This window comes from Puma concolor, chromosome A1 (assembly GCF_028749965.1).
Source record: "Puma concolor isolate L17-30 chromosome A1, mPumCon1.1.hap2, whole genome shotgun sequence".
Lineage (NCBI taxonomy): Eukaryota > Metazoa > Chordata > Mammalia > Carnivora > Felidae > Puma > Puma concolor.
Window position 1 is genome coordinate 227,682,761 of NC_141667.1, and position 19,279 is coordinate 227,702,039.

Genomic DNA, 19,279 nt, shown 5'->3' on the forward strand with positions numbered 1-19,279 from the left:
TATATGAATATATAGTCAATGAAGAAGAGCTTGGTCTGGAGTCGTTAATTCTTTAGCACAATGTCGATCCACTGAGTTGCCCCCATTTCTCTCTGCTCAGCTGGACCACGGGTTTACCATCAAGAGATCAGGGTCTTTGGACTACTACCAGCAACCAGGAATGTATTGGATAAGGTATGAGATGGTGCAGCTCAACAGTCAGTGTTTCCATGGCAACGTGCTGGCAGTCTCCATTAACCAGTTCCTTCAGTGGATAAACATGCTTTTGATTTGTTATCCAGTCCATATGCTGCTTTATCAGTTTCATTTTAATCTTGATTGAGATGCCACACCCCCTCATTCCTTTTTTTCACCCATTATTCACACTGACATTTGCCAGCTTTCTTTCCATTGCACATGCTCAGTATCAATTTTCCTTACAGTTAAAAGGACAGTATATTTAGTGTTAATGCCAAAGCCTTTTCCTGATGTTGCTAATTAAAACAATGATTACCGGTGCTCTTCTGTCCCTTAACAAATGGAAGAACAATAGTGCCTTAGTGTACGTTCTATAGAAGTATATACTGTCATTTTAAAGTCATCAAGCCCAACCTTGACCTTATTAGATGGATGAAACAATGCATTTACACGTTAGTAGTAGAAGCTTCTCCAAGTACAATGAGCTATAGAATGCATTGTGTGTGTTGGTAAGCTTGTGTTTTCAAATTCTCCACCTTTTTGTTTTGTTTTGTTTTCGTTTTATTGTTACCTCTCTCCCCCTGGAAATCCCTTTATGTACTAGCTATTGCATGAATTTATTTTTCAATATTTTGTAACTGTCAGATTACTTAGCCGGCTTATCTGCAGAAGCAAAGGGACTGTGTATGGGAGGTATCGATTTTTTTTTTTTTTTTAAACTGGGCTAAGAATTCTATCCAATCATTTTCTATTCTAGTCAACTGCCCTGGCATTTCCTTCAAGGGGCATTGTTTGTGTCTCTTTAAGTTATCCACAGGCAGGATGGTTTTTGATGATTTGGAAAATGTACTCTGAGAAGTCCCAGGGAACTTTTCTCCTCCATCTCGATGTTTCTGAAATGATCTCCAGGTAAAGCTCCACATCTTAGTGTTTGCTAGGAAAAATTCCAGGGGTTTTGGTATTTGTTTCCATCAAGTGATGGAGTCTACCTGCAGAAATGTAGCTACCTGATGTTTTTTTCATGCATTAGACTACTAAATTTTAGAAAACAAGAAATATATGTGTGTGTGTGTATATCTGTCTACATAGATAGATAGATATAGATATAAGACACACACAATATGTAATTTTAACTCCCAATTAATTATTCCTAATTTTTACTTCTACACTCAAAACAAAGGGCTTAAGAAAGCAGTAAAGGGCACACTTTGACAAACTATCCAGTATACTAAAGTCATGATAGTTTCCAAGTCTGTTTAAAGCAGGAAAACACCTAAACTTAAATGAATGTTTTAAAATCAGTTTTACGTCGAAGGCTATTTGTGTCTTCTAGACTGATATGCGTGCAGGAATTACACACAACCTTTTTATTTACTTAAGTAAATTAACTTTATATGTATAGAAAGAACTCTTTTATTTTTAACCTTTTTTGGGGGGGGGGATTAATCAGGATTTACCTTTATGCAGACTCTTCTTTTTGACTTTTTAATGTAGAAAATGGTCTCTCCGTCTTTTACTTTTCACTGAAGGATAATCTGCATTCAGAAGGGTGCACATATCATGAATTCTCACGAACTGAACACGCCCCGGTAAGGGCCCCCAGGTCGGGCACAGAACATTTCTAGCACCTCTGGAGATTACCCCCCTCCACCTCAGGGCCCTTCCAGGAGGGTCACGTAGCCCCAAGGGTAAACACTGACCTGGACTCTATCCACGTTAATTAGCTTTGCCTGGTTTTGTACTTTATATAAATGGAATCACTCCATGCTCTGCCCTTTTTGTTAATTGTGTGCCTCCTAACCTCAGGCATAGTAACCAAATATATATGAGTAAAGTTGATATACAATTAAAAATAGGCATCAAATATGCCTAATTACAGTTGTGCATACTGGTACAACACACATTGCACATATAAATTAATCTGATTTCAAAAAGAAAGCTCTGGGAGATTCCGTTGCTGGATTTGTGAGATTAGGGGTGGGAGCAAAATGCCAAGTAAACACAATAATTAATAAATGTAGCCAAGTATAAAAAGGCCATTTGACTAAAATCCTAGTGATGGTTCCCATCAGCAGACAAAATGACACATCCCTGAATAATGGGCAGGAGCAGATGGGAGATAATCTCTTTTTTCTTCCACACATAAACTGCTCTGTTTTCCAGCTGGGGGCAGTAACAACAATGTTTATAGTTAATGTTGGAGTAAACAGCACACCCAGTATGTAAAGTTAAATTGGAGAAACGAGGCTAAAAACTCATCGGCATATATGCTTAATTAGGAAGTTTTATAATGCCATTTAGCCTCAGAACGAACACACTCTCCTCACTGATTGCAAATGCTTGCCTTTTATCTCCATGAAGTAGGAGCATTTGTCTAACCACGGTGGCAGCCAACTTCCAACATAAACAATCATTAGAGGCAAACATCCCCGCTCCCAATTGTTGTGTTTACAAGTGCTCATGGCTGTTTTCACTTCTCTGAGCATAACACTTGGGAGTAGGGGTTGCTTTTTTGTAAAGCAGCTCGCATCAGGGCATGGGCTGGAAAAAGCATCTCTTCGGGGTGCCCAGAATTGTCATGTCCTTTGTAATAGGCTTTTTGGTGATGGTAGAGAAATGGCGGGGGTCCGCTTTCCTCTTTCTCTCCTTCATTCTCTTGCTTCTTAATGGGGGAGCTGCTTCCAAGCTGTAACCAGGGGAGCAGTGTCCTCCTTGGCCCATTTTCCCAGGAGTCCTTGGTCCTGTCACCTTGAGTCCAGGGGGGACACTCCCCGAGGAATGAGCCGTTGAGGCCATTCCACTCCCTCATGGCCTTACCGTGAGCCGCTGGAAACCACTTACATCTCGTTACATTGTCCCCTCCTGAAAATGCGTCCTTATCCAAGGGGGATGTGGTCATACACATTCTGTGCCTCTCTCAAGTGAAGCTGTCACTGTGGCAGGTGCTATGGCCAACAACACACGGAGAAGAATCCTGCATCTTCCACACGCAGAACAAGGCAACAGCCAGAACGTGGTAACCCGATTAAACAGAACAAATATCCAAACAAGACGTAAGCTGAAAATGCTAGATAAGATAAAATGCGGAGGTGAGCTAGGACAAAAGGGTGGTTGAGTTCCCAGGCATGACGTGACTAAAATGTGCATATTGGATTCAAGCACCATCCTGAAACAGTGAGTAATGAGGCAGAGCGGTGGCAGCCAAGCGCAGTCTTTGCAAGGCTATTAAATGCTGTCATGCTCGGCTCTTAAAAGGAATGAGGTCAGTTAAATGCATCTTGCTTGGTGTAGGTTTGAAAGAAGAGTTCCCATGAAAGCCAGAGAGGAGACCCCAGCATGGTGTCTGAAGGGCTCCCAGGCCAGCCTCCGCCAGCAGCCAAATGCCCACCGCAAGTTCCATGCATTGCAGGTTGTTTCTCTGCGAGTTGCCTTGGCCTTCCTCCACTGTGGAGAGAGTGCTCCCCAGTGAGTGTCAGAGCACTGGCAGAAGGAGGAGCAGACGCCTCCGTTCCAGCAAGGGACTAACCACCCTACTCCACGCCAGTCCTGAGACTCTGTAACCGAGGGTTTAACATGTAGGGAAGGCATAGATTTAAACTTCAAACCACCCAAGCTGTGATGACAGAGAAAAGGATCAGGGAAGTAGGAGGTTTGGTTTTGCAACTGTACCTGGATGTTAAAAAGTGAAGCCGAGACGCTCAAAAGATGGGCAGGACTGTAGGCCCACCAATGGTATTCAAACACAGGAAGCATGAGACATACGTGTTATTTCGCCGAGTCCAACAGGGTGCTCACTGTTTGAGATTTTGTCTTTTTATTTTCAGAGGCCCCCTAAGAGAGGAGGTCAACAATATCTCTCTGTCTTTAGAAATATAACATACTTAGTATTAAAATGAGAAGTTGTCATGGCATCCCAAGACTTACTGATTGGGTATAAGGTGAAGTGAGATTTTAAACTTCTCTTGACATCCTCGATTGTTCAGTATTGATCGAAAATATCATATTTATTTTTGACCTTGCTTCAGAATCTCTTTTCCTCTTTTTGATAAAAAAAAAAAATCTACACTCTCCTACGTATTTATTCCTGCCATCCTTTGACTCCAGATGTTCCCCAGTGATGTTTGCTGATACGATATAGATTTTATTTGGTGTAAGTATGTAGGAAGAATAGTCATGAAGAACTTAATCCATAAGTATTGACACACTGTTATTCTATTAAGAAAGAGCGTAAATGTCCATCTGCTGAAGCCAGACAATTCTCAAATACATGCAAGCCACTTGACACTTAGAGAAACCAAAAAGTCCTGAAAATTGAGATGTAATGAACTTGGTTAGAGATTGGCAGCACAGCGTGTAGAGAGTTGATGACTTTGCTGTTGGGAAGGACTGGTTTGGGATCCAGCCCACAGCACTTCCCGCAGTGTGACCTTAGGCACGTTCCACGTTTTTCTCTGATTTTCAATTTCCCCATCTGTAAACATGTGAAGAGTATTACCAACCTCCCAAACCTGTGGCCAGGATTGTATGAGCTGCCTGTGCTAATGTGCCTTCACAGACCCCTGCCCAAAGGAGGAACTCAGAAAACATTGCTTCACAGGGTTCCTCTCATTTCCAGGAGAATATCTTGCACTCAACATAGCAGACAGATCTGCCTGAGAAAACCGATCTCGCTGCAGATCAAAGCATCCACTATTAAAGTAGAACCATGAGCATTTTTGATGCTCTGATTGGGATAGACTGCCGAGTAACTTATATTATTCATGAGCATTTGTGGCATTAAGTGATACTTAAAGTACTCTGTTGCCAAAAATCCTCATGAAGTATAAGTTTTAAATGTTACTCTCCGGGGCAGAGATTGGCACACTACAGCCATTGGGCCAAGTCTAGCCCACTGCCTATTTTTGTAAAGAAAGTCTTATTGGAACAAGGCCACACACATTCATTTATAAATTGTCTATGGCTCTGTTTGCCATACAGTGGTAGAGTTGAATACTTGGGTCAAAGAATCGTATGGCCTGCAGAGGCTGAAATATTAACTCTTCGGCCTTTCCATAAAAAGTTGTTTCACTCCCATCCTAGGGGGACAATATTTCTAAGTTAAAAGGTACCATCTGGTGGGGTTGTTAAAAACTGTATCTCTACCACCTACTGGAATGTCTGGCACATAGTAGGCCCTCAATAAATGTCTGTTAAATCAATGAATAAATGATTGAACTGTATAACAAAAGGACCATTTATATAGAAGAACCTTAATTTTGAGAATAAACATGTTTTTGAAGGATTTGGAGTATATTAAAGTTTGGACAATTAAATTACGTATGAGATGCTCTAGGATAGCATTCCATTTATAGCAACCTGAGAGGAAGTCTTTCAGTAAAGCTAAAAAGTTGTTTTGTAGTAAAAAGAAATACCCATAACTTACCTGCTTAGTAAGTTCTACATTTCCATAGGTTTTCTTAAGGTTAATTATGGCTGTGGTTGTGCTTTGGGTTACTAGTATGATGAAGGGAAAACAAGACGGCAGATCAGTTTAGCTTCTCTTATGAGAAAATCAGGGTCTGTAGGGCAGAGGGAGCACATGGATTTTGTCCTCTAGAAGCCTGAGCTCAGCAAGTGGCTATAATTTTAACCCTCCAGTGAGAGGCCATCAGAAACCCATTCTAGAGAGCAGGGACAATTTGGGATTCCACTAAGAACAGACCAGCAAGAGGAGCCTGTGTTTAAGAAAGGTGGTGGAGAAGCATCCGGGCAGTTCTGCCTGGGGCAGGAAGGAAGTAACACTGAAGAGTCACACCTAGGAAGTAGCTTAGAAGGCTACTAGGTTTCATTCCATGAGGCAACCTTTTGCCATTTCAATAGGGCAATACCGTGTCATATATCCAGATCTGGGGCGGCGCCTGGCGAGACCCCAAACGGATATGAAAGCAGAACAAAACAGAATCATAATAAGCATGACAGAAAGCCGAATGAAACGAGGAAGGTGACTATCTCAATCGATTTGCCAGTTTAATCTTACTAGCAAGCAAAACATGTCCAAAGTGGCGAGCAAATCGTAGCTCAGTCCCTACAGAGTGAGGGCGAGCAAGGGAAAGGGTTCCTGAGATTAATGCCCCAACAGCTGCATCCTCAGTTTAGTCTCCTTGGTAGTATGAATAATGGATGGGCTAAAAGGCAAAATGCACAATAATGTTCTTTTATTAATGAAATGAAGACTACTTGTGATGGCTAGCAATAAATTAAGAAAAGCAAAAACGGAAAATCAGTCAACGTTTGCCTCTGAAAAATGCTGTTACTTAAATCCAATAATTATGCCATGACACAAAACATTGCCTCACAACTTAAATGAGGTTCATCTCTTGCAAGTCCTGCCCGTGTTGCAGAACAGAATTATTTTTGATCCATAGACTGCAAAGCCTATTGTTTGCTAAGAGAAAAACATAAGCCATTAGAGTAGATTGATGGTGATATTAAGCATATTCATAGTATTTCATAGGTGAAAGTTTCCCTAGGGATCATGCACTGTATCTCCCCTTCCATCTATGGGCCTCAATGTGGTTAAGAAACATGTCCAAGGACACATAATTAGCCAAGCTAGGACAAAAAGCTAGCTCTCCTGACTTACCCCAATTGCTGCTTCCAAGCGGATTAAGCTAAAGCTACCCTACAAGACAAACATTACAGAGATGCGGGTGATGCAGACTGGCAAAAACAAAGCTAATGATCTGGTTCATATTCTTGATCCATTCCTGACTTTCCTCCTCCATGCTATATTTTCCCTTCAACGTTTCATTGATATGCTAGATGGATATGGCCTCTATATTTATGCTGATTCCCAAAAGTAACGTCAAAAATAAAGATTTAAAATATCTGAGTGCTATGAGGGGGATAGTATTGTTTCATTGTAACAGAAGAGGCCAGTGGCTGAGTTCATTAGCTCTGTCTATTGTTGGAATATATTTCTTCAGTAATAGGCAAGCGCTGTCTTTTATTCATGCATACTTGGTATTGCACCAGACACCAAAATCTGATGGATGTTAATTTCTCCAAGATTTCCAACTACTGGGTGTATAGCCACCTGAATTGTTGAGGTCGCTGGCATTGTTTTACCATTCCTTAGTTTTCACACTTGATCCAGCAGCTCCCAAGGACACTGTGATAATCAAGAACTTACAGTCTGAGGTAGTGTTTCTTCTGTGTAGGACAGGTTTATATTAGTTTCTCCTTATCATTTTATATGGTCATCTATGTGTACTGTTTGCCAGGATCCCCCAGTACGCTATTATTTAGCTGTAACTCAGTACACAGGATAGCAGTTGTTATTTGGTACATATTTTAAGTAACTAGATTAGAGCTTCATATTTGGTTACTACCGGTCAACTCCAGAATCTCAAGAGATTTCTTGCTCACCTCTAACCTGTGGTAATTAGCACCAAAATGTGATAATGCAGGCTTCAGATTCTCTTATGAGTTCTTAACAAAGTGATAACTTACTGAGGAGACACTTGGGAATTCTACTGCAAGGCCGTTCATGTCGGTTCTAACAAACCTACAAACTGAGCAAAATAACTAATAGAATAATAAATCTGTTAGGAAGTCTTAAGTTTTAATGGAACGTCCAGGCTCTACATGAGGACAAACTTCCCTTACAAAGACAGGCATTAAGGAGAGACCCTATTTGCTTGATACTGGGAATTTTGGTAATTGATAAAGAGGAAAGCAGCCTGCCAGAAATCATTGAAAGGGACCAGAATTTAAATTTGTGATGCAGCACTTAAGGGGAAAAGTGGTGTTTTGAATGCTTTTTGGGGGGAGAAATAAACTGGCAGTTGGATTGAATATATATTGTGTAGCAATAACTTTTTAAAATTATGGAATAGCACATTGTTCTGTTATCTTGGTGAATTCATCTGTTTTGTACTACAAATGGAGTCTACAGAATTCGAGTGTAAAATTTGAACTGTCATACTATATATTTTTAAGTTTATTTATTTATTTATTTTGAGAGAGAGCGGGTGAGCAGGGGAGGGGCAGAGAGAGAGAGGGAGAGGGACATTCCCAAGCAGGCTCTTTGCTGAGCCTGATGCCGGGCTTGATTTCATGAACTGATCTCATGAACCATGAGATCATGACCTGGGCTGAAATCAAGAGTGGGACACTTAACTGACTGAGCCACATAGGTGCCCCAGACTACATATACTTTAGAGGCAAGTTCATTTTATAGCCACAATTAAAATTCTAAAGCTATGATAGATGACAGTTCACCATGTTTTACCATCAGTTTACCATGACGAGAATTTTGCAATAAGTGGTTGTTGAGTAGATGATGATATGAGTGTAAGAGAATATTAACTTTATGTGACATAACCATTTGATCATGCCGTATCCTTAAATATTAACTTGTGATGCTTTTAAGTTCTTATTCTTTTGTATTATAGAGTTGCTTTTGTATTATAGAGTTCCATTTTTTTTGGTTGTTATTCAGAAGGCACATAATCATCTAAAATAGTTTAATCCCCTATTAATTGAGAAATATTTAATATGTTTCTAATATATGTGCCACAGTCGCTAGGCATTCTGGAAAATGCAAAGAAGTTTCAGATTCTACCATCGAGATTTGAGTTTGATCAAATCTCGGAACATGGATAAATTTGAGTGGACAGGAAGGAGGAGAAGTAATGTCAGATAGGTGAGCACTTGAGCCAAGATATAGGGCAAGAATGATTGAGGCGTACTCAGAGATACATCAGTTAGGACTTCTTTGATTGCAGGTGACTAATACCCAAACCAAACTGGCTTAAACAAAAAAAGAAATTTATTATTTCATCTAATCTGAAAGGTTCCAAGGTTGGGTCTGGCTTCAGTGATGGATGGATTCAGCACTCAGCCATGGCATGGTTTCTTTCCATCCTTCCACTCTGCCTCCCTATGTTGCCTTTAGACTGGAGCTTCACATGGTACTAGGAGGTAGGAAGCAGCTCCAAGCCCACCATCCTTCCACAATTGGGATTCATTACAAATGTGAAATTCCAGTGAAAACCTCCTTGCGTCCTATTAACTGGCTTGGGTAGCCCTGCTGAACCAGTTGTGGATGCTGGGCAGCGCACTAGGCTCATGGTTGCTCCTGGGTCACAAGCCCATCCTTGCCCCACTTTCAAAGATGGGACTATGGTCATCTTCACTGGAACCACACAGTACAGGAGCAGGGCACATCGAAAGGGAAACTGAGGTATGGTTAACCGTAAACAGAGTAAATGGAAGCTGTGCAAGAAAATCAAGTGTCCGCTAATGGAGAACAGTAAGTCTGCAGGTAACTGAGTAATTACAAGAATGAGACCCTGGAAGTGTGTCCTGTAAACACATCGTGAATGTTAGGACGAGAAGTTGGGCTTTATGAGGAATTATAAATAAATCGGACCTGGGGATAATTGACCTGTCAGCTATGTGCAGGATGGACGGGGGCTGGGTGCTTAACAGGGGAAATAATGTGACCTCTGTTGTGCTTTCCCATATTTCAAAAGCTGCAATATTTGCAGAGTGTCTATTGTGTGCTGTGAACTGTGGAGAACACAGAGAGGATGCCCAAGACTTGATCTTGCCTTCCAAAGAGTCTACAGTGTGGCAGGGAAGACCGTGAATTAGAGGCGATTGTGATATAGGCAGGGTGCACAGCAATAGCAAAACTTAGGCTTCATGGAACACAGACAAGGAGGATGTTAGTAAAATGAACCACAGTCATGGAGCTGGAAGCAGAGTGAGCAGGAACCCAGGGAAGCGAGGCCTAAAGACAGTCACCCCCATCTGGAGCATCTTTGAGAGCAAGTTGTTTGGGAACCCCAGTCATTAGTTGTGTAGGCCTTGAGAATATTACAAGGACGTGGGTGGGTAGGAAACTGCCTTTGTGTCATCAGATACAAGCCTCCCTAGGGGTTTACAGGCCCGGAGTGGGATTGTACATGCTCGCTGTCCCTGAAACAGAGGGCTTGTCAGGCCAATCAGCATGGGAAAGCCCTGGTTTTTAGCCCTTTGATGCTGCTTGTGGTCAGTGTTTTCTCCCCAGCTCATTCTGGTTGGGAACAAAGAACGCGTGAGCTACTGGCACGTGGTGGCTCCATTTCATTCTGTTTCAACAGACTTCAGAGTAAATGGGAAGAGTTTTCTTTCTCCTCCTTCTGCACTGGGAGAACTGAGTGCTGTTCCTAGTTAGTGATGCGATTCAGGCAAGTCTCTCCACATGCCTGGGCTTCAGTTTCCCTGCTTATAAAGGCAAAGCATTGGACAAAGACCGCTTTATGAATTCTCTTTCCATTCTAAGAGTCTATGAATCCAACAGAAACAACCATCCCACCTTTATCCCGTGACATGTGATCATGACATGATAGATTTCTAGAAAGAACTGCTCTGAAGTTCCTGGTTAGTGGCGCAACTAAAAGCATGGGAGCATTTGAGCACCAGGGTTCATCTACCAGGGCAAACATTTAGAAGGTTGCTAACTAGAGAAAGTGGCAGGAGTGGCGAGACCTGACCGGTTTTAAAGGGGCCAGGGCAAGGGTTCTCCAGGCAGAACGACGAGTAAGGGAGAGAATATGGCTGCCCTTGAAAGGATCTGGAGAAACGCAAGTGAGAATAAAGGGAGTGGGATCATCCAAGCACAGGCTCAACATTGAGTGCCACCAGCCTCTGCACAGACTGACTTGCAGGATTCATGGAGAAATGGCCCATTTCAGTGACTGCAGCCGAGGGCATGATTTGGAGTAATTGAGTAGATTATGAGGAGATGAAATACATAGGGAGAAGGTGCCGATGAAAGGAAGAAGGAAGGGAGAGTGCCCTGAGATGAGTTCTGATGGGAGCTTGGTTTTGAATGTTTTTCTCTGACCTGCAGTTACTTAATTTTAAAATTGTAAGAGGGGTCTGGGGGAAAGCCTTCATTTCAGAGCATCTCAGCCATTTAAAAAGCATTTGCACATCTTACCTAGGGCAATTCTGGGCGAGCGAGAAGGGATTATTACGGTTCCTTACTTAACTAAGAACTGAGTAAATCGTTTACACAGCCAGTGATGGACAGAGCAGGACTCAAAATTCCTGACTACAATCCCAATGTGCTTTTCGTCTCCACACCAGAAAGTCTCAGTCCACCAGTCAGTATGTAGTCCAATGCCAATGACTTTTTCTTTCTCAAGAAGGTAGGAATAGAAATATTTTTTATGACCAAGAGGAGAGTTTATATTCCTCTTGGATTAACTACAGAATGGTTTTTATGTAAGTCAGACTAAATAGACGTCTATTTTTTTTTACAAACATTCAAATCTACACAAACAGAACATTTTCAGTTTGCTTTGAAAGCAAAATACCATGTGTCGTAACTTTACCATGTTTTAAATAAAGTTAGGAATTTGGGTTTATGATGCTGAAAATATCATAAAGTCGGTGGGTAGAAGACCAAAAACTATATATATATATATATATATATATATATATATATATATATCCTTAAAAACTCTGCAAGTAAAGGAATCAAAGGTGGATGTTTCAACAAACCAGTTATTGAATCATTGTGTTAACGATCTAGTGAAAGGAGAAGTGAATTATTCAGGTTTATCTTCCTCATTGATTTGTAACACTGCTCTTCAGTATGTGGGTAGTTTTTAAAGCAGAGCAGTTCAGCCTAACAAAGCCATTTACTGTACTGGTTCCTACACACTGGCACTCTTTTGCTCTTTATTACTTCATTTTGGAACTTTGATTGCCCTATTTTAGATCTAAGATTGCTCTAATGCTGCACCGCAATTGTATGAGGGGCTTAGTTTTCACTTTGTTCTCAGAACCAGGCTGGCTATAAATTTATCTCTGTTCTTTGAAGAAGCTAACAGTAAATTTTCAAGAGGAAAAAATGGTGGTACATATCCCTACAGAGGAAAAGTAATCTCTTAAAAGCAGAATAACCTCCAGGCTACATCCTTTTAAAGAGAGACTTTCAAACCAGGACGCCTTCAACTTTTATATGTCGTCTATATTTTTCTTCAGGCTTTGTACCTACTCTTCTGCTCTCTGTGTAAGGTTTCTCTGTAATGACCCCGTTCCTCCCCACACCCTTTAAATCTGTAATGAAGTCATGCGTTCCCAATTCTGATGTCATAATAACTTCCAGAGCTGCGGCTGGGTAGCACATCCTGGAGATCATCTGAGGTTTCATCAGGAAAACGAGGCATAGAGACCCGGAATTGGAATACCTACAAAATCGAATCTCTGTTTCATAAATTACCACATACTGCAATGAAAATGAACTTTGTAAAGTTAAATCCACGGGAGGGTTTCCATTTGGTTTAATTGCACTCAAAGCAGGTCTCCATTTCAGGCATCGGTTTCATTAAAATGAAACCAGTCCTTCCCAGAGATTCAGCCACACTCCCTCATCAACAGATAATAAGATAATTTAGAATGAGGAGGTGCTAAAATAACAGGATGAGCTCGTGGCTCTGTTTCCATGTCTGACAACTTCATCACCTTTCATCTTTATCATACAGCCGCCCTGAGCTGAATGTTGATGAATGAGGCACGCCTGGCGTCCTCCCTTGTCAGACACACGGGCCTGGGGCTCCTATTTCCCAGGGGCGCTCTAGCCCGCCTGGGAGCCACCAAGGGGAATAGATGTGGAGCTAGGGAAGGCTGGGTAGGGCTGGGAAGAGGTTGAACCCACGACATCACCCATCCTGCCTGTGCCTCCCCATGTCATGACCAGGCGCTCTAAGGAGCTGCATTTGCGGGGAGCAGAGAGCTCCCCGGCCGTGGTGGCTCTTGGCAGCCAAAGCGAGCCACAGTGGAACAGTTAAGCTGGCCAGCATCTTTTTCTGACCTCACCAAGTTCCAGAAAGTGTTTCTTTAGCCACTTCCTTCAGCCTAATTGTCCTCTTTCTCATTTTATGCCCCTGCTAGACCACCGCTCTTGATAAGGAGAGGCAGGTTTTCCGACGAAGACGCAACCAGGATGTGAAGAGCCGGTACAAGGCCCAGCCAGCTCCACCCGAACTCAACTCGGAATCGGAAGACTACTCCCCAAGCTCATCCGAGACTGTTCGCTCCCCAAACTCGCCCTTTTAAGAAGACCCTTTGACCGAAGTCCTAGCTTAACCCTTTGAGACTCTGAGATTTTTTTCCAAATTTATGTAAAACGGTTTCATCTGATCTATCTAGCACGCAATGCTTGAATGGCAGAACAGAAAGCGTGTTTTCTGGTATCGTTGTAGCGATTTCTCTTGGCTCAATGAGATGACCACACGTCGTTTGCGAAGATGGCACCTTGCTGCTAATAGGGTCCTCAAAGGGTTAAGGCTAATCTGCAACTTTTTTAAACATAGAAGCAATGAATGTGTTCATCAGTCAAACTAGGATCTGCAGTATGTAATATAGCACATGTTAACCCTCTGAGTGCATAGGATTTGACGGAGAACCCCTGGGGAAATTTTCAGGCCTCTGGATGTGTACACACGTGTTTCTTGATTTTGCTGCAGATCAAGGGATGTTATTAGATGCTGAGATGTCCAGACGAGAAGGACATCTCGAATGATATCTTGCTTGTCGTTTTTTGTGGGTTTAGAATATAGCAGGCTTATAACTTAGACAGAAGACCTCTCTTTCACGATCCCATGATGAAAGGGACTTTTTTCACTTGAGGGATGACTGTCAGCTGCCGTGAGCCCTGCATCCCAAGCGGAGGCAGTTGGGTCTGAGACAAAACAGCCTGACCCCAGGAACTAGATGGCGCCCCCTTCCCCCAAATTCTCTCCGTGTGAAGTCGGCCTGATGATGCCCCAGAAATGCTGCTTCCACATCAGCTGCTGCTAGTTCCAGCACAGACCCTCGGAAGTCACCATATCTCGTCTTGTGCTTGGTGAATGAGGGTCTGCCCGCTCAGGATGAGACATCTATAGGAATAAAAACAACTGGTGGGAAAGAGCAATAAATTGCCAGGTGCTCTATAGGGCTGGGGTTTCAGACAGAAAGAGGAAACAAGATCCTGTTCTTTTTCTTACCTGCTTTTCACACACTGCAGTCTTCATTGTGAAATCCGTGTAGAGTATGAAATCCATACACAGGAGTCCGGGGGCACAGGGATACTAGAGGCAGGTGCTTTGCAAGGTGGCCAAGGAGAAAACACAATCCAGAATGTTCTAAAAATGGGCTTTAAGAAATCAACCCATTGGTAGCAGAATTCCATGTGCACCTTTAGGTTACCTAAGTACAGCCTCCCAGGAAGAACAGGATGAGGACCTACAAGGTACCCCTGAGAATAAAACTGCTGTTCCCCAAGATGACATTTTAATCCCACTGTCTTTAGCTGTCTACAGAGACATGTTTTTCTCCCTTTGGGCCAAGTCCTGTCTGAGACCTGCGTTTTCACTCCTGTTACCAAACCTTTCTCAAAACCCAGCCCTGTATCCCCCATGAGTTTCTTCTGGAATGTGTCCCATTTCAGAATGGGGACCTGCGGCTTCCAGTGTGTCACTGCAGTGCTTAGAGAAGAGGCTAGCCACGGTGTCTTGGAGACAGGGATCCAGCTCAAATGTCCTGCTAAGGTTTGCTCAGCAGTGTGATCCAGGAGACAACCAGTGAGTGATGGCTCATGAAATTGGCAACTTATTGTCTCTGTTTTGAATATACTTCAGTATCTGAAAGTCTTGAAACTTGTAGAGTCAGTTCTTTATTTTCAAATAGACATTGGTCTTCAATTGCTGCTTTTCACTCTTCAACTCATAAAGTATGGTCTGTATTAATATATATTTTAAAACCACAACATGTCATAACTTTTGCAACAGAGCGTCCCCAATTTTTTGCTCTTCCACATTTTGGTTTATCTCTTTGGTCTGCGTTGTCCTGACATGTAAACAGTAGATTATTTATTGAGAATCCCCACCCCCGTTTGAGAGAGTTCTGGAATGGTAGCGTACTCGTCGCAAAGTAGCACAAGTCGGTTAGGTTTGGGATGGGGGAGGGGAGGACCGAATACCAGGAAGGGTGTTGGTGTGTAGGTAGATACCATATTAGTAAAATACCTTGAACCGGTCAGAAATTACTGCTTTCTCTAGACCTATAAAGCAAAGCACTATCCTGAGCCTAAAGAGGAGCTGTATAGGTTGGCCTCAACTTTAAATGTGTGAATATGAAGAATCCTATGGGCAGAGACCTACCTGCGATAGACCGTCACTTTCGTTTCTTTCTCTGAATTACTGTTTTTCCCATGGGAGTTACGTATATTGCTACAACCTCCACGTACAGAGCATACAGTGCAAGGCTCAGGCCTGTTTCCATCCAAGTCTAGGGGGACCGTGGACCCTGCAAAGCTGTGGAGTGTTTCCCGGCACACTGCAGAGCGGCAGCTTGGAGGAATGCAGGGCCCATTGAACATGGGGATCCCAGCGCATCGCTGTAGAATTTGAGTGATTTATGCTGAATAAACAGTGGAATGTGACCTGTCAAGTAGAAATATTGAGTAATCAGATGGAATGCAATCTTCGGCATTAAGCTATTGAGATTCTGAATGTCAGAGATGTACTCAGAGGGTTAACAGACAAGCACAAGGCATGCTGATTACATTGGTGTATCCAGACTGCTTTGCTTTTAGCCAGTGCTTTCTACTTTTTTTCACAACATTCTTGGGATAGTTCAAGTTTGAAATAATTAAGTGGTGGTGTTCTTTAAGGAATTTCTATAACCAAATTGATCTTATTTTTTATTTTACTTTATCATAGAATATATATGTACCATTATGGCAGTGTATCTCTGTAATTATCAATTTAATCATTGCCACAGTGTTTCCATATTTTTTTCCTAAGTATTTAATATAGCTCTTATGGTGGTGGCCTGGTGATGGGGACTGTCTTTCCTTTATTGATACATGACCAACCATATGGTATCTTCAAGGGAATTTTTAGATTCACCTTTTCAGTTTGGTAGTAGACGAATTAAAGAACTTCTTCATGGCTTGCATCATGTAAATCATCTCTGTTAGATGAGAACTGTTCATATTGATGAACACATTTTTTCTCAACAATGTAGCAGAAATCATTTTCTTCATCATAATCAATGAATACGTGATTTGCTCAAATCATTAGCAGGAAAAGTAAGATTTCAGTCATTGAAAATGTTTTTACCGTAGCCCTCACCTAACTTACACGTGGTGCATATTCAAATAAGCAGAGAAAAAAAATACAAATAAACTGCTGAAAACACTTGGTGTTTTGTATTCAGTGAGACCTTCTCGCAATGCCCAGCACCCCCATGGGTGGTGGTTAACAGGGCTGTCAGATATTGTTGAAAGAAGGCAATATATCCACGAATGAAGGCTAAAATTGCAATCCTTTACCCTTTGAGGCATATTTCAGTTGGAAAAGAAAAGAAAAGAAAAATTGGTTTAGCGTAGAGGGTCACAGAGCTACTGTGCGACCGAGGCTCAGGCACATTAAATCACGGTCGTTTGCTGACCAATGGCACCCATTAGACAACTCTGTACCCCACGCTGAAGTGCCATTGTGCTTGAGGAACAGCTTTCCTAATATTACTGTGTTGCTGCTAGCCCTTCTCAGGGTAAGGATCTGTCAGCGTTTCCATGATAAACTTCTGTTTTCAAAGGTTTTTAATTTGACCATAAAAAGGTGCCCCAGGCTGAAGTTTGCTGTATAGGGCCTGCACCAAAGAGTGAAGGTTTCGCTTCCTTCTCTTTTCTGCCTAATTCTCCCCCAGAAAGGGGCAATGACAACAAAAAATTGGGTTGTGTCCCCTTCTTCACTGTAAGTTCAGAATTTTGGAAAGCACCAAGATCCAAGATGGTAGTTTTAATGTAATGATTCATTTGGATGTGGGTTTAAACAAAAATTAATGAGTCACCTGGCATATACTGTAGATAACATCTTTTCTATAATTTGTAAATTAATTTTTTAAACTGCTACATGATTTTTTTTTTTTTTTTTTTTTTTGGTCCAAAGACCTTTAAAAAACTTGAAGTTGGTCTGTTCAAAGGTTAGCCTTTCCTGCGTGTTGTCTGCCATTTCCATTAGGAGTTTAGGGAAAATACTCTCAGACCGACCCTTACTTTGCATGGAGTGATAGAGGGTCAGATATATGCTTCTGTTGGAGATATGGATTTCTTTATTTAATCATCACGAAGCCATTCTTGTCTGTTGGGGGAAAACAGTGATTAAAAGCACTTCCAAAATTAACATTTTGTCAGTTCAGATACGGTAAGAGCATAAATTAACACACTTTACACTTTTTTTGTTGTTTAAAGGCAAATAAATCAACAAAACTTGAAGACACTAAACATTTGATTACTGCAAATGTGCTTTAAAATTGGCTCAATGGTGCTTATACATAACACAGTAACAAATGGGGTTCCTAGGACTGTCAGAAGGAATCTTTAATTTGTATGTAATTACATACTTGAGGAGGAGGTGCTTTTAAGCCAGTCTTTTATTTTTTAATTATCTCAAATATGCAACCATCCATCCAGTAACATTAAGGGTCGTAAACTGGTGGGAAACAGGAAATTCAGTGTAGAGGCTTAGAATACCTCGGGTTAGAGTTGGGGGGGGTTCTCTCCCTTTGGTTTTGTTGTTGATAGACTTCAACGCTGGAGCTGCGGTGATCATTTTTCAGTGATCGAGCTTCTAACTGGCAGGTGTTTTGATCATGAGGTTTGCAATATCTTGCCCTTGGAGACAAGAGAGAAACCTAGTTTCCTTCTTTTTCCCTAAAGGAAAAGCGATCTCTATAATTAAACCATACCTGTAAATTTCCTCAACATTCTCTTTTGGTCAGCTGAATGGAGACCCTTAATGTTGCTTTAATGTAAAGTTGTATATTTTTGTCTGTGATATACTTTATTAATTTAAAGTAAATAATAGTTCTAAAAGCCTTCACTGTCGGTATTAAGAGAAAGTAGGATTTTAAAAGTGATGATAAAGATGCTATAATGTCAATTCATTCCAGTCCAATCGAATGTGGTAAGAAAAAGACCTTGAATAGTTCTCTAGGGACAATTTCTCACTTGCCATTGACATTAATCTTTGATGTCTGCTCAGAAAAAAATAAAAAGAAATTGAAACTGGTCCAAGGTTAGAGTCATATCCTCAATAACTATTTTTTTTAATTTTATTAGGAAATTAATAATAGCCTTTTTCATTCTGGCTGAAAGAAAATTATTAAAGGATTAGTTGAGTGTGAAATTAAATAGTATTTTGCTCATGCATACTAAAAAGGTGGGCTAGGTACTTGATGTGTTTAAACAAGTTTCTGGAAGGTTTCAATTTGGTGCAAGAAAAAAATTCAATGTTTCCTTTGAAAATACTGAATTTATCAATTGCTGCATGGATCAGATGGCATAGGTTAATCTTTGATTTTCAGAATCTTAATGAAATAACTTTCAAACGATTTGTATCCGTGATTAAAGCTGGAATGAGATCAAATTTTTTCCCTAATCTCTCAGTTTAAGCTAATAAATGTAGGTTAATGTGGAATGAAATCATCTGTGATATATTATGTTTATTTATCAACTGAGCTTTTTTGATGTTGCCTGTTTTTATGTAAAACATGTTCTTAAAGTTAATAAAATAATAGTACTTGGTGTATGAACTACTATGTAATGCCCTAGCTGCAGCGTCCACTCCTCAGTTCCCTTTGTCATAATGGAGTAAAATTTCGTTTTAGTTCAATTCATAATTGACACATTCAGTCCACGAAGGAATAACCCAGCTGTGTTCTTGGGGGGAATTCTCTCTATGCAAGGCTTTAAAAATTAGTCATGCGGTCAGAGTGTAGCTTTCCCACATGTCCCCCACAGCAGAGTGTATATTTCATGGGCATAATTCAAAAACAACTATTTCAAAAATGTCCCTTTTCATATATTACCTTCCTGCCTGGGCCAGTGACTTGGATAAACACAAAGAAATCAAATACCATTCAGCCCGATTTTATCCTTCAACCTACGTGCACAAGCTCTCCAGAGAAGAGTGTTGTTTTATCCGCTAACCTGTAATTAGCTGCCATTTTTATAGCAGTTTCCCATTAGGCATTCCATGTGCAATATTGACCTTAGCGAAAATCGCAAAAC

The 19,279-nt window shown here is 41.2% G+C and overlaps 1 protein-coding gene across 7 annotated transcripts in view; it reads left to right on the forward strand.

Moving 5' to 3' along the window:
* The window catches only part of DCLK1 (doublecortin like kinase 1), a 345,403-nt gene extending 326,602 nt beyond the window's left edge, over positions 1–18,801 (forward strand). For 3 of the 7 annotated variants that reach the window (XM_086713595.1, XM_086713588.1, XM_025925092.2), the window contains 2 exons: positions 101–174; positions 13,111–18,801. In XM_086713595.1, the coding sequence (XP_086569721.1) occupies positions 101–174; positions 13,111–13,168 (132 nt within the window). In that variant the 3' untranslated portion in view covers positions 13,169–18,801. Of the gene's footprint in view, positions 1–100; positions 175–13,099 lie in introns of all 7 variants that reach the window. The other 4 variants (XM_086713585.1, XM_086713583.1, XM_025925091.2 and 1 more) reach the window with 2 other exon arrangements.
* The last annotated feature ends 478 nt before the right edge of the window (positions 18,802–19,279 follow it).